We start from the raw sequence: 15593 nt of genomic DNA on the forward strand, positions 1-15593 counted from the left end.
GTTGCATGAATTATATTAGCTTATGTAATTCCTTTGTGTCCTCTTTTGCCCTTTTTTCATGTCACTTGTTGAATCTAGAATTATGTGGAAGTCCTCCAGATGATGAAGAAGGGGACTACATTAATACAGCAGTACTGCCGGGTTCCATAAAGTTAGGTAAGTAACTGAGTGCCCACGAATAAGTGAGTTAAACACTCGTAAAAGTATAAGCTCTGTAAAATATTAAGAAAAGGAGACAACATTGCGTTCAAAAAATATAATAAAAATGGACTTCGTAAGGACTATGTTAAGCAATGACAAAGGTTTCCTTCATGGACTCCACAGTCAATCAATCCAGTAAATTCCATTCTTAAAACCGCATTAGTGAATTCTGGAAAAACCATCACAAAATAGTCAATTCCCTACTATAACAGCTCTAAAAAAAATTATTATTATGCACCATTATAGCCAAAATTCTTAAAACCCCTTCTCCATTTTAGTCAACAACATAATACATTTAATCACATTGAATTGAACGTAGGTGGCACGGTGGCGCAGTTGGTAGCGCTGCTGCCTCGCAGGTGGGAGACCTGGGGACCTGGGTTCGCTTCCCAGGTCCTCCCTGCGTGGAGTTTGCATGTTCTCCCCGTGTCTGCATGGGTTTCCTCCGGGAGCTCCGGTTTCCTCCCACAGTCCAAAGACATGCAGGTTAGGTGGATTGGCGATTCTAAATTGACCCTAGTGTGTGCTTGGTGTGTGGGTGTGTGTCCTGCGGTGGGTTGGCACCCTGCCCGGGATTGGTTCCTGCCTTGTGCCCTGTGTTGGCTGGGATTGGCTCCAGCAGACCCCCCGTGACCCTGTGTTTGGATTCAGCGGGTTGGAAAATGGATGGATGGATGGATGAATTGAACGTATTTATAAGAGCAAAGCTCAGTGTGCATGCTCCGATATCATCTACTCATTGTAGAGCCGTGAGGAGTCAATGCCACATGTACTGTACATTTACAAATCTAAAACAGGAACACCAACGCCATAAATAGCGCAATAAATCGGTCACTGGCAGCACAATGGAGCTGTGGTCCCGCTGCTGCCTTGTGGTGCAGACCAGGGTTTGCGTCCCGCGTTGCCCTTTGCTACATGGGTTTCCTCCCACATCTAAAGACATGCAGTTTAGGTGGACTGGCAATGTTAAAATTGGCCCTAGTGTGTGTTTAGTGTGAGTTCACCCCGTGATGGACTGCTGCCTTGTGGTCTGTGCTTACTGGGATAGGCTCCAGCACCCCTGTGACCCTGGTCTGGATTAAGCAGGTTAGAAAATGAAATAACACGACAAATCAGTCACTGTAAAAGTCTGTGTTAGCTATGCTTTAGGTATTTCCAATTATGTGAACTGAAGAAACAAATTAGCGCAACAAATATGAGCAGATACAGCCAAGCACCCAAAATGATGTGGCTCTTAGTTGTGGGTGAGGATTTCCCTCCTCTTTATAAAATGTTTTCCCCTTTTATTCCATTCTGGCTGTCACATCAAGTAATTGTTCTGCTCCCACCGATACTCTGTTGTTGACAATGTTTTTATTGTGAGAGAACTGCAACACATTAACTGTGAACCTTTCATGTGGGTTATGAACTAAATAAAATTAATAACATGCCATGTGGGCAAATTTTAAAAAGAGACATATACAACGAAGTGTGAAAAAGGTGTGCCAAGAAGAAGTTCAGCACTTTATATTTTGTAACAAATCTGGCTTGGCTGATATCCCCTTCTCTCTCCATGCTCCTGAATTTAGTGGAAGAGGATGCAACCCTTCATTGTTCAAGAAGCGACCAGAGGACCTCAAAGTCATTCGAGTTGTTTGAACTTGTCGAGTGTTTCATGGTTTCAGCTATCTGACTCTCAAAACACTCAATAAGGCTGACTGCATTCTTGAGCTCTGCCTTGCGATGGCTGTCTTCACTCACTTAGATCATGGTGTAAATTTGAGTTCATTCATGGTATTTGATGTACTGTCAAATTCTGTGCCTACAAACCCAGGAGCACAAAGCATTCTGGCCAGTGTCACGTTTACCTGACATTATTTGAAAACATTCTTCATGGTCCCTCATAAATAAAAGAAACTTCAAATGAATGTAAAGTTTCACAGAGCCAACCACAGGGGAATGGAGACTGCTTATGTTGGAGTAACTTTCACAATCAGTTGTAGCTTGATGTTTGTTACAAAACACAAGAATCGCTTCTCCATTTATCATGGTTTTTGGAAAAAAAAAAACGGATATTTTGAAGTATAGCAAGTACACTGAAAAAAGCTTTAAGTAAATCATACTTTGAATCACTTCCCCTCTTGTCTTTGCCCCTTTATTTAGGCCCTAAAGTTGCTACTAGTCCCGTGCTTTTGTAGTTAACCACTTGCATAAAGGAACTGCAAGTGGAAATGAACGTCAAGTTAAAAACCAGGAATCTGACTACTGTGAAAATAAAAAACAGATTTAAACCTTCTACAACAGCAGCCAATGTTTAGCAGGAGAAATGGCCTCTCCTTGATTAGTCATGAAAAACAGCTAAACGAGAGCCTGCCTAGCAAACAGTGCTGCTGGGAAAGGCTCCCACCCCCTCCAGGACCTGCACTGAATTAAGCTGCTTTGAGAAGGTCATGTTAAATTATGCTGACTTGCTCCTAATCCCGTCCTTATTACAGGTCTGAAATAAGCAAGTTGGGAAAGAAGAAGCTGCTGAGACGAAAGGACATAACACTGACCCACAAGTCTCCACCTCAACCCATGAAAGAAGCATGAAATTTGTGGCTTTGAAACAACATTCAGAAAGTCCTTCTTCCTCACTAAAGCAGCTGCCCAGCTTTCCTGTACATTGCAACAACTCAAAGAGTCACATTAAGGGCTTTTATTATTCTGCACTTCCTGTTGTTGGCTGTACTGTACATTTCCAGTGGGACATGTTGTCTCAAGAACCGTCTTGCATCTGACTAGCGTCAGATATTACAAGGATTCAATGAAACTCTTTTGAGTATTACTGGGTCACTTCTGAACATGACTTGCATTTAAGAAATGAGAGAAAATAAAATGTAGGTTACCAAGCACAAGCCTAACCAATCATGGGAATGCATCCTTCATTACAACTCCACTGTAACATGAAGAAACGAGTAGGACTCGGAGTGACAGTCACCGCTGGTCTTTGTTTTACTGCCTGCTGGTTGCTCTGCCCTTCTGCACATTGGTGCAAGTGGGTGTAGTTCTTTCAAACATGCTGGTATCCTGCGTGAGTTGCTGGGGGTGCAATACGTCTTACAGATCTCGTAGCACATCTGAACTAGTGTGTGGGGAAGAGTTAGAGCTTCGTAGTGGGCCATCCTACAGTGTGACCTGCACGGTGGAGCACATGCATATTCTACATGAGCATGGGCTGAATGTACTGTTCAAAAACTCCTGTCCATATGTAGAACTGTGTGAACTAACCTTAAACTAGGCCTTGTTCAGTCATGTCACTTTTTTTCTTACTGTATCTGTAATTATTGTATGGTGTTCTTGTCTCAACAGTGGAAGCGTGCCAAATAAATTGATTGGAATCATAGGCATGATATTTGCATGCTCTACTTGTGCCCGTGTCGATTTCCTCCGACATCCTAAATACATGCTCAAAGATGCTATACTGGCCTAGCACAAGTGACCCAGGCATTGGAGGGGTGAGATTAGTTCTGCCGTGAGGTCAAACGCAGCATTAATAGACTCCTCTGTTCTCTTGTGATCATATAAAGGAAGATACAGCCTCAGAAATTAGACATATGGGCAAGGGGTGGCATAGTGGTAGAGGACAAAGTGGGCACTGGCCATTCTGCTAGGCTTTAGTAGCTTATCAGGCCAGTAGCTCTGCAGATTTAGACAGCCAGCTGCACCTTCCCCAGCTTGCATGCTCCATACCAGGACCAGCCTGTACTTCATCTGGTAACAAAGGTGTAAATCAGGGCTACACTGACATCTCTGCAGAGACTTCTTGAGCCAGAAGGTGTGAAATGGGCTCAAGACTGAACAAAGAGTTGTAAATCAATGAATAAAAACTCTGATCGACAGAAGAACTCGGCTATGAAGAGATATAATGGGAAGTGAAACTAATCCAATTGGAAAAAGTTATACATCCCCTTAAAACTCTGCACAATCCTGAAGTCTCTCTGGCTCTCTCAAGGGAATTCCAAGGAAACACACTGGGGATTCCCTGGGGCAGCAGACTTTCCAAAAATGACTGAAAATCTCGGAAACAACCTCTCTCTCTGAAAGGAAAAGCTGATGAACTGCTCTCTCTGTCCCTCTTTGGGACCAGAAAGCTGACATTCAGTCTAAAGACTGAGCCAGTCTGAAGGCTGAGAAGCAGCCATTGCTATATTTTACAGATGACACAGCAAAGGGCCTAACAGAGGAAAGCACTGTGCATCACAAACAAGGATCACACAGCAAAGAGAAAAGAAGAATCCTCCACTGGAACTCGGAGAAACAACAAAGCAACAGTTCCACATAACATTGGACATCATCTTTAAAGACTTGGTATCGTAAAACTGTTTATCTGGGCCCAGGTAAAGTCAATCTCTAAATACCAGTAAACTGTCAGTCTACAGTATATGTTATTCAAGGGGCAGTCAAACAGTTCCTGGAATTGTGATATAGTGGGAGAGTGAGAGATCAGATTGCGCACACATTGATGTGGAAACAAAACTGAATGTTGTGTAAGAACAACTAGTGAGGGAGGCCATCAAGAGGCCTAGGAGAACATTCAAGGAGCTACAAGTTACAGTGGATGAGATTCAAGCAACTGGCCTGGTGTTTTACCAGTCACAGCTGGAGTACGGAAAACAGAAAGCCACAGTTTTTATTAAAAAAAAACAATGCACATGACATCCCAGGCAGTTTGTCAGAAGGCAAATGGATGACTCTAGAACTAGAAGAGGTTCTTTGGTCCAATGAGCCCAACATTGAGCTTATTGCCCATCAGACTAAATGCCATGTTTGGAAAACGGAACATTATCAAAAACACACCATCTCCATCGTGAAGCATAATGGTGACAGCAGCACACCATGAGGGCGAGTCTCTGCTACAGGCCCTGGAAGACCTGTGAGGGTGTGAATGAATGCAGCAGAATACAGGGAAATCCTGATGCATCTTGGGAGATTTGCTTTCCAGGAAGACAATGATCCCACGCATGATGACAAAAAATACACAGGAATGGCTTTTAAAAAAAAAACAAAAACAAAAAAAAAACAAGGAGTAGGGCCGACTTTTATCAAGAGTCTTGGAATTACTCCCAGGCTTTGCACTAAAAGTCACACTAGGGTAACAATTTGACCTGCTTCAGAGTAGGCCATGAGAAGGAACAATGAACCATCCTACACTCACTCCCAGCTTGGAGTGACAGTTCACACTCAAGAATGAATGATGTTACAATATTATGACACCCTAAGCCACAAACTGGAAGTCATTGATGACATTTTGTAGTTTTCTGATGCCAATGCTATTGCTTCACCACAATAATAATAATAATAAATATTTAAATTAGTAGTAGAAGAAGGAAAGCACAATAAGGTAGGATATTGTGCTAAGCTACACATTTTTTGGCTACTTTGGAATGACATCAAGATTAATACTGTAATTGAAAGGCTGAGATGCACATACTGAATGAGTGTTAAGCCCAATGAAGTTTATTTAATAACTAGTCATTAAGCCCGTTACAATAACGGGCGCTAGAATAGTAGTGCATAAACATTAGTAGGAACAGTCTATATTAAATGGCAAGGGACTTTGACCTCATTCTTTTTGTTGGTCGTATTTTTCTTTGTCTTTCAGCCTTTCTTTTGTTGATGTTAACTTGTTGAGCTGACCGTTCTTCGTGGGCTGCCGCCGTTTATTGTGTGTCTTTAATTTTCTGTGACAGTAATACCGTCTTGTAAGTCCGTAATATACCTTTCATTTTCTCTGGTGGTAATACTGGCTTGTATGTGGCTGTAATATGCGTCACTGTATTGTGTACCTTTAATTTCCTCCCGCAGTAATACTGGTTTGTATTTCCGTAAAACGCCTCTAACATTCTCCGACAGTAATATCGTGCATCGCACCGTGCCCCGCGCATGCGCACTTCACCAGAAGACACACACACACGGACACCTGGACGCACACAGGGATTTTATTAAAGAGGATGAATGCTCACCTTCCTGCTGTTATGGCCACAGGAAATGCCTTGTAACTTACGTTGCTGAAACTGGCCATGGCTGTTCTTGCACGGTTTCTGAAGTTGCGTTCACTCTTGCAGTGTTCCCGATCTCTGTGCCGTGTCACTCTCTGTAATCCCTCTCTTAAAAAATGTTTGGTTGTGATATACCCAAAGCATCACAACTGCAAAACTGCATTTTACACGTTAACACTTTTATTTCGGCCGACAGAACATGGCTTCCATCCATTGTGTTTACTGTGGAATTTTCAAATTGCCTTTACTTTTTGATTTACCCCTCTCCTTACAGTGCCCTCCATGATGTTTGGGACAAAGACACATTGATTAACCCCTCTGCTCCACAGTTTAAAATTACAAATCAAGCAATTCAGATTTGATTAAAATGCACACTGCAGACTTGAATTTAAGGGTATTTGCATTACATTTCAGTCACAACACATGCAAATTAAAACACTTTTTCTACATGGTGCCCCTATTTCAGGGCAATATAATGTTTGGGGCACAGCAATGGTGGGAATATTAAAGAAGTCATTTTTAGTGAAGTCTGCAATTCAAGAACATCACCAGGGATCTTCTCTGGTGATGCTCTGCCAAACTTGTAATGCAGCTACCTTCAACTCCTGCTTCGTCTGGAGGATCATCATCTTGGGTTTTCTCTTCTGCATGGGGACGGCTTGCTCAACTGGATTTAAATCCTGCAACTACCTGCTTGGACATTCAGGAATTGTCAGTTTTTTAACTTTGAAAACCTCCTGTGTTGCTTGTTTGGGATCATTACCTTGTTGTAGGATGAAGCACTGTCCAATGCGTTTGGAGGTATTTACTGGAACTTGAGCAGATGTTTCTATACACCTCAGAATTCATTGTGTCACTGCCATCAGCATCTCTATCATCAATGAAGATAAGCAGTGTGCCAGTACGTTTGGCACCCACACATGCCCAAGCCATAACATCCCCACCACCATGTTTAACAGATGAGGTGGTGTGCTTTGGATCTTGGGTAGTTCCTTTTCATCTCCACACTTTGCTCTAGCCATCACTCTGATACAGGTTCATCTTTGTCCGGTCTGTCCACGAGACTTTTTTCCAGAATTCTGCAGGCTCTTTTAAGTACTTTTTCATGAACTGCAATCTCGCCAACTTGATTTTGTGGTTAACTAGTGGTCTGCATCTTGCAGTGTGGCCTCTGCATTTCTGTTCATAAAGTCTTGTGTGGATAGACACACACGCACCCACACCCGTCTGACTCCTGAAGACTGTTTCTGATGTGTTGGGCAGGCGTTTGGGGTTTTTTTCGTTACCTTAGTGAGGACTGTCATCTGCAGTGGAGGTCTTCTTTGGTCCATCAGCCCCTTTGAGCACACCACTGCATTTTCTTGATTTTGGTAATCCTAAGGTTTTACGGATGTCTCTAATAGTTTCATTGTTATTTTGCAGTCTCATAATGGCTTCTTGGGGCGGCACGGTGGCGCAGTGGTAGCGCTGCTGCCTCGCAGTTAGGAGACCCGGGTTCACTTCCCGGGTCCACCCTGCGTGGAGTTTGCATGTTCTCCCCGTGTCTGCGTGGGTTTCCTCCGGGTGCTCCGGTTTCCTCCCACAGTCCAAAGACATGCAGGTTAGGTGGATTGGTGATTCTAAATTGGCCCTAGTGTGTGCTTGGTGTGTGTCCTGCGGTGGGTTGGCACCCTGCCCGGGATTGGTTCCCTGCCTTGTGCCCTATGTTGGCTGGGATTGGCTCCAGCAGAACCCCGTGACCCTATGTTCGGATTCAGCAGGTTGGAAAATGGATGGATGGATAATGGCTTCTTTGACTTTCATTAGCGCAGCACTTGTCCTCAGGTTGAACAATGGCAACTACAGACTCCAAAGGGTAGAAGCAAGCCAAGGTATCTTATGAAGCACACCTGAGGAATCACAAACACCCGTATCACCAACTGTCCCAAACATTATGGTGCCCTGAAATAGGAGGGCCATGTAGAAAAAGTGTCATTTCGACATGGTGTGACTGAAACATATGTAAATACTCTTAAAATTCAGTCTGCAACGTGCACTTGTTGTTTGATTTGTAATTTTAAACTGTGTAGCAGAGAGGTAATGTGTCACTGTCCCAAACATTATGGAGGGCACTGTATATTTTCAATTATTTTGTGTTTAATGTTTAGAAGATATCATTTTCACTTTGATATTAGAGTCTTTTTCTGTTGATCAGCATCAAAAAAGCCAAATTAAATCCATTTGATGTGATAAAAATATGAAAATTTCCAAGTTGGAGACTACATTTTATAGACACTGTAGGTGGAGTCTGCACCACCTTATCCTTATCCCCATCTCCTGGTTAGGATATCTGGTGACTCTAAATGTCCTTGGTATATGTGAATGTGGGTGTGTACAGTAAAGTGACCTGCAATGAATGCACACTTTTGTCATTGGTGGACTGTGCTTTGCCCTGTATGTTGCTTAGGATGGCTTTTGAACCATTTGGCTCTGTAATAATAATAAATAAATAAAAGACAAGTTCAGATAACTAGCGCTGCTGCCTCGCAGTTGGGAGACCTGGGCTCGCTTCCCGGGTCCTCCCTGCGTGGAGTTTGCATGTTCTCCCCATGTCTGCGTGGGTTTCCTCCGAGCGCTCCGGTTTCTTCCCACAGTCCAAAGACATGCTGGTTAGGTGGATTGGCGATTCTAAATTGGCCCTAGTGTGTGTTTGTGTGTCCTGTGGTGGGTTGGCACCCTGCCCAGGATTGGTTCCTGCCTTGTGCCCTGTGTTGGCTGGGATTGGCTCCAGCAGACCTACCCGTGACCCTGTGTTCGGATTCAGCGGGTTGGAAAATGGAAGGACGGAAGTTCAGATAACCGACAAATAATCTGCACTCCCAAAATGGTAAATTGTATTACATGCCATGCCAGTCTGTCTCAACTTCAGGAATGGATTCAGCTACTCCCACATAAGAAGACCTCTTAAACAAAGGATTCCCATGATAGCAAACACTGGCCAGAGCCTACAGTGAACTTAAAGATGCTGATATACACTGCAAGAAAATGTACAAGAGCTCTCCCAGCCTTGGGAAGTAACAGGCCTTATAAAAAATGCTGTTCTCTATTTCACTCGGTTTGAGTTGTTAGAGAATTATCAGTAAACACTTGAGTTTCCATTACAACATTTCTCAAAACCAACAGTGAAGTGCAAATCTGTCATAATGGATGTGGTTTTAAAAATGGTCAGACATGTCTGTGTTTCACTACAATTCGGAAATGATAGAATAAAGGATTGCAGGATTTTGCTCCTATTAGGTGGGACACTGGTTCCCATAAAAACACTTTTACAATCACAATTACCTTAATGGATGCTTTCTACAAATCATCATGAAATCTGAGAATGCTTTCTTCTTCAGTATCATGTCATTGAAAGCTGCAGTACAACCTGGCAAGGTAGGGGGGAAAAAGTTTAAATGAAATGCCATTTCATTGCAGGGCATACTCAATACTCACATAGCACCACATGAAAATGAGCAATGACAGGAAAAGGAAAACAGACATAATGCAAACTCTCCATAGAAAAGATTTCAAGAGAACTTCAAGGTTAACCTAATAGTCCATCTTATCACCCAAACCACTTTTTAAAAAATGTGCATCACAGATGCCAGTGTTTATGTTAGTAAGAGTGCAAAAACAGTTTGCCTCACAGCACCTGCACCAGTCACTGGGTGGGTGGGTGTGTGTGTGTGTGTGTGGGGGTATGGAATTTAAATGTTTTTCTCTTGTAGCTGCAATTCCCCTGAAACCCATCTCTGTAGTGCAGTTTCCATCCCACCCCAAATATATACCATATACAGGGGGTCCTCGGGTTACAACGTCTCGACATATGACGTTTCGAGTTTACAGCACTCGCATTGAGACGGGAGTGTTTTGGCTTGCGCCATTAGCGTTGTACTTACAGACTACGTGGGTGAACTAGTTTGGTTGCGCGCAGCAGAAGTATGCGGCGTTGGAGTGAGGGAGTTGGCGAACTAGTTTGGTTGCGCGTGGCACAAGTGTTCTGTTTGTGTTGCTTTGTTTGGTAACTTTGTGGCCCTTATCATGGCTCCTAAATGAAAGTCAGAGTCTTCAGATGGTAGAGCATCGAAGAAGAGGAAAGCCATCACGATGGAAGTGAAATTAGACAGTGTAAAGAGATCAGAAGGAATCAAGGTAAGGAATTTTTCTTACTCTCATTTTTTGTCATTTTTTCTGTTACTATAGTACAGTGTACAGTACAGTATATTTAGGTCCTTTTCCTTTTTCTGTGGCTTAGTTGTGTTTTTATGTTCTAGATTATGATTTTGCAAATGTGTTAGGATAGGTAAGTGACTTAGGCTAGGGTGTGTTTCGACTTCGAGTTTGGGTTACATCACTGTTGTAGGAACAGAACTGTGTCGTAACCCGAGGACCCCCTGTATCTCAATTTTGAGTCTCCAATTTACCTATAATTACAGCGAGTGCCCAACAATGAACTGGGGTCTCAACCCTCCGGCTTCTGTGACCTTGTATGGAATACACAGATTCGTAAAACTGAAGTTTTTATGTCCCAAGGAAGAAGCTAAATCAGACTCGTCTTACCATCAACCCACTCCTGGGGTCTGCAGAATCCCAGTTTTCTTAAGAATCCCAACACAGTCACTTCAGAGAGTTTTATTTTCAATTTTGTAACATGATGTTTGCTGCTATGGAACCCAAATTCATCCTACACTGAATCAATTTATAACTGACAACTCGTCTCTCCTTCATATCTAAACTTTTTGAATGGAGTTTCAATTCAGTACTTGCATCTGGAAGTTTGGGAACCTGATATCACACAACCTGCTTAATCCACTTCTAGGAGTGGCAGGGAACCAGAAACTGTCCTGGCATAATCCATTACAAAGCAGAAACCAACCCAAACTGGGATGCCAGTTCATCACAAAACAAACACACACAAATTCATTCACTTATATTGCATGCAATCCCAGGTTCTCTGAGTCATGTTACCATCTTTCTAAATACTCCATAAGCTTCATTAAGGTTTCCTTAAAATATAAGTGTGATGAGGAATATTTAAAATTGGGCCAGCAACCCCCTTGTGGAAAAAGCCAGACTGATACTCTGAATGTGAAGACAGATTATACAGAAAACGTATTTACAACTTTTTTGTAAGAATATTATAAGCCAGTTAGTAGGAGATAAGCAAATAGACCGTCTAACAGACCAGGGTTACACTCTGTAAAAACCTAACCACTAACAATGAATAAAAAAAAAAATGCACAGCTATATTGCTCTTGTGGAACATTAATAGAGAAATACGGGTCGCTACTGTTAAGGGCAGAGGGGTGAAAAATGCAGACTGATTTTTAGAAGAAAAAACTCAAACCTACTAGGGTTCAGCAATGGCCAAAAGTGAAACACCCATTACCTGGAACGAAGACATTTAAAGCTTCTGGTTTTTTCCAGCTGAAGTCTAAACTCCTTTTATCATTTATCAATTTCTAGTTTGGTAATCTATTTTTTCACTATGGTCGAACAACATATATAAAAAAAATAAATAAATAAAAAAAAAAGAATTTGCTCAGCCCAAATATATTTAAATCAGAATATATAACACTGACAGGATTAAATTATCCAAGCTCATTTATAACCGCAAGGAATACAAAATTTGACCATTTAAAGGAAAATGTCTAAAAGTTCATAATGTTGGAGTTGGGACAAATCAAACCTGTGATGCATCAATGCTGTAAAAGGAAGGCAAAGCAATACTAAATAAGGTCCCAATTAGAAAACCGGGCTTGTCTGCAATAAAAAAAACAAGCCATTAAGAGGCATCTTCCCACAAGCAACTTAATTCTTGCCATCTTCCCACGAGCAACTTAATTCTTGCCTTCGCTGAAGAGAGAAATTTTGGAAGAACTGGACATCAAAACAAAGCCTGCATTTGTTCCCCTTGGACTACATTTCCTGCTTCCATTTGTGCTTTGGACGTGGAGAACAAAATCTAAAAATTCTGAACATAATCCCCTTTGTACATCAGCTGGCAGTTGGGGTGGCAGTCTTCATGCACAGTCTGCCCAGGAGCCCTGCCATTTGCAACAAGCTGTTTACTCCCTCGGCAATCTTCATGTGGGTATATCCGATCTCCTGAAAAGGGATAAAAAAAAAAAAAACAGGGAAGGAAAATACTCCTAAATTAAATCTCACCTCTGTGAGCAAACAAACCACTACAGATTAAGAATAAGTATTTCTGCCCATTTTTTAAATCCCTCAACTTGGAACACTGCAATATTGCTATGAAAACCAGAATTTGCTTTCATCAATGAAAGAAAAAAAAAAAAAAAAAAACAGGGAAAAAATTGAGACACAAAATATCTATATAACAAAATAGTGTAATATTGTATCAAACCCCAATGTATGTCTCAGTTTCGAACATAAGCTTAACAAACAAATGCAGCAGAATAAACCCATTAGTAAACAAACAATAATTCAGGGTTTAAATAGGAGCTTCAGTTTTGTCTAGACAGTCAGATTTTATGTATCTTGCTTTTCTATCCATTTAGTTACAGAAAGACGTCATAATTGTTATAAATACCACCAAATTTCAACAAACATGCAGTTTAGCTGCTGTATATATGAACATGTTTATTTGATGGAGGAGGCACAGAGTTATGAACTGCTGCCTCACATCTCCAGGTATTCCTGTTTTATTTCCAGTCCAGCCACAATCAAGAAGAGACTGCTCACACTTTTGTTCCGAGTATTTTGCTTTTTTACCTAATCTCAAAGATGTGAATATTAAGTTGATTCACACCTCTGAAATGGCCTCAGTGTAAGCTGTACAACATGTACGCAAGTGTGCACTGTAAGAAACTGCTAACCATTCTGGAAAAGCTTCCAGCCATATGCCTAAAGCTTTCTGGATTGGCTCTGCTACCCTGCAAATTTGTAACTGAAATAAGGCACAGGAACATCAAAAATACGGCCAAAACTATTAAAGTATTTTTTTCTTGCTTCTGCTAAATGATAATTTAATGGAATGACATTTTTAAATCTTATTTCTGAAAAATAAATAAAATGAAAACATCTCTTTGCTATGACCAGTTTAGCCAATTTAAAATATTTATGAATATGTATGACACCCTGGCAAGGCTGCATTGTTTGCACAGGAAACAACATCTAAAATGGAAAGAATCTGTTCAATCTTGATAAAACATGTTCTAGTGGTGACAAACAATGCAAAAAAAAACAAAAAAACCCAGAAAACACGTAGACTGCTAAAGGCAAGCAGAGCCAATTAAAATACTGTCCATGGTGTACTGTCCATCCTGCTTTAATGACATTAATGGTTTATACTACAACATACTCTATTAAATTTAAACCAAACTGTGTTTTAGGATAAAAAAAAAAAAAAAAAACAAGGAATACATAGCATTTAATTTTATACTTGATTTTAGGTATCTACCGTCTACCAGGAACTTTTAGAGCACTTCATGCTTCTTGCTGCTGATGAACTTTATGGAGATGCAGATTTCATTTTCCAACAGGACCTGGCACCTGCACACAGTGCCAAAGCTACCAGTACCTGGTTTAAGGACCATGGTATCCCTGTTCTTGATTGGCCAGCAAACTCGCCTGACCTTAACCCCATAGATAATCTATGGGGTATTGTGAAGAGGAAGATGCAATACGCCAGACCCAACAATTCAGAAGAGCTGAAGGCCACTATCAGAGCAACATAGGCTCTCATAACACCTGAGCAGTACCACAGACTGATCAATTCCATGCCACGCCTCATTGCTGCAGTAATCCAGGCCAAAGAAGCCCCAACTAAATATTCAGTGCTGTACATGCTCATACTTTTCATGTTCATACCTTTCAGTTGGCCAACATTTCTAAAAATCCTTTTTTTTGCATTGGTCTTAATTGATATTCTAATTTTCCGAGATACTGAATTTGGGACTTTCATTAGTTGTCAGTTATAATCATCAACATTAAAAGAAATAAACATTTGAAATACATCAGTCTATGTGTAATGAATGAATCTAATATACAAGTTTCACTTTTTGAATAGAATTACTGAAATAAATCAACTTTGTCATGATATTCTAATTTTATGACCAGCACCTATATATTGTGAATTTTCCAGAATTTGCAATGGACACTGCATAATCAGCCCATTACAATTTTGCATCTACAGAATTACCGAATTACAGTGCAAATGTTAAGCACGATAACAGCTTTTGAACATAAATTCTATGTTGTTATTACTAAAACTGCTGTTGGCCTTTATGAAGGCAGATCATGTGCTGTTTGTTCTAAAGAATACGTTCCAATCACTGTACACACACCTGACTACTTTTTTGTGAATGCAGCAGCTCCATATCTTGTTATATAGGTTTTCTATTAATCTATTAAGAGATTTCAATTACTTTGCAAAATGAACTTGCAGTCTAGCTTTTAGCACAAACAGTACCAGCCACACTGCACATTTTGCTAGATTTTATTCAGTGTATAGTGTTTCCACATTATTTTCTTTGCTCATAAATATTATCATTAGTCCATTCTAAATAACTGACACATGCTGTGTAGACATGAACAAACTGTTTTTAATAATTTAGTAAAGACCTCATGCTTATCCAACTATGAACACAGATAACATCTTTAAAAAAAAAAAAAAAAAAAAAAAACACTTCTAATCACAATGTCCACTGTACAATGGTGTATCTGTACAATCATCTATCACTTAAAGTCTACTGCCTACCTTACATATGTAAAACAACTGGCACAGCTGTGTACCATGTGAATGGTAATCGGGCTATGAACTCTGACATTTTTACAGCATTTGTGTAAACCTGCAGAGGCGGCTGCTGCTAAGTTATCAGCCCATTTGTGTATAAATCCCATTTATAAATTAATGATTTAAAGGGTTCTCTGCCCTGTACTTATAAGTTTGAGCAAACTGTATACTGAAACTACTTTCTATAAATAACAACCAAGCTCAAATTTATTAAAAAAAAAAAAAAAGAGGAAAATAAAAATGATGAGAAGCAAACTGCCTATTTATATAAACGCAAATGTCTAACAGGCCCAAAATTATATGGTAAATAACTTTTTTACCTTAATGAACTCCAGTTTAAGGTATTCCGGCATTTGAAAAGTCTTGCAGACCCTGAAAATGTTTCCAATAATATCTTCTGGGGAGTAGCCCAGCTTCCAAAGGTGGGCCACAATCTGCCAGAAGCAAAACAAAAAAACATGGTATGCCTGACAGGAACTAAGACACTGTACAATTTGGAATTTATATTATATATGAGTGTGTGTATGTATTTGTATTAGACATCAGATCATATAAATTGCAAATTTTAAATATCTAATTCTAAACAATAA

At 40.5% G+C, this 15593-nt stretch overlaps 2 protein-coding genes across 3 annotated transcripts in view; one reads left to right on the forward strand and one right to left on the reverse strand.

Annotated features, from left to right (window-relative positions):
• si:dkey-183i3.6 (LAT2 domain-containing protein) overlaps positions 1-3565 on the forward strand; it is a 109950-nt gene extending 106385 nt beyond the window's left edge. For both annotated transcript variants that reach the window (XM_051930798.1, XM_051930799.1), the window contains 2 exons: positions 79-156; positions 2676-3565. In XM_051930798.1, the coding sequence (XP_051786758.1) occupies positions 79-156; positions 2676-2686 (89 nt within the window). In that variant the 3' untranslated portion in view covers positions 2687-3565. The remainder of the gene's footprint in view (positions 1-78; positions 157-2675) is intronic.
• Positions 3566-11779: 8214 nt separating this feature from the next.
• Positions 11780-15593, reverse strand: part of rfc2 (replication factor C (activator 1) 2) — a 49516-nt gene continuing 45702 nt past the window's right edge. Inside the window, exons 10-11 of the mRNA XM_028807150.2 lie at positions 15324-15437; positions 11780-12350 (exon numbers count right to left, since the gene is read on the reverse strand). Of these exons, the coding sequence (XP_028662983.1) occupies positions 12240-12350; positions 15324-15437 (225 nt within the window). The 3' untranslated portion in view covers positions 11780-12239. The remainder of the gene's footprint in view (positions 12351-15323; positions 15438-15593) is intronic.

Source organism: Erpetoichthys calabaricus, chromosome 8 (genome assembly GCF_900747795.2).
Source record: "Erpetoichthys calabaricus chromosome 8, fErpCal1.3, whole genome shotgun sequence".
Taxonomy (NCBI): Eukaryota; Metazoa; Chordata; class Cladistia; order Polypteriformes; family Polypteridae; genus Erpetoichthys; species Erpetoichthys calabaricus.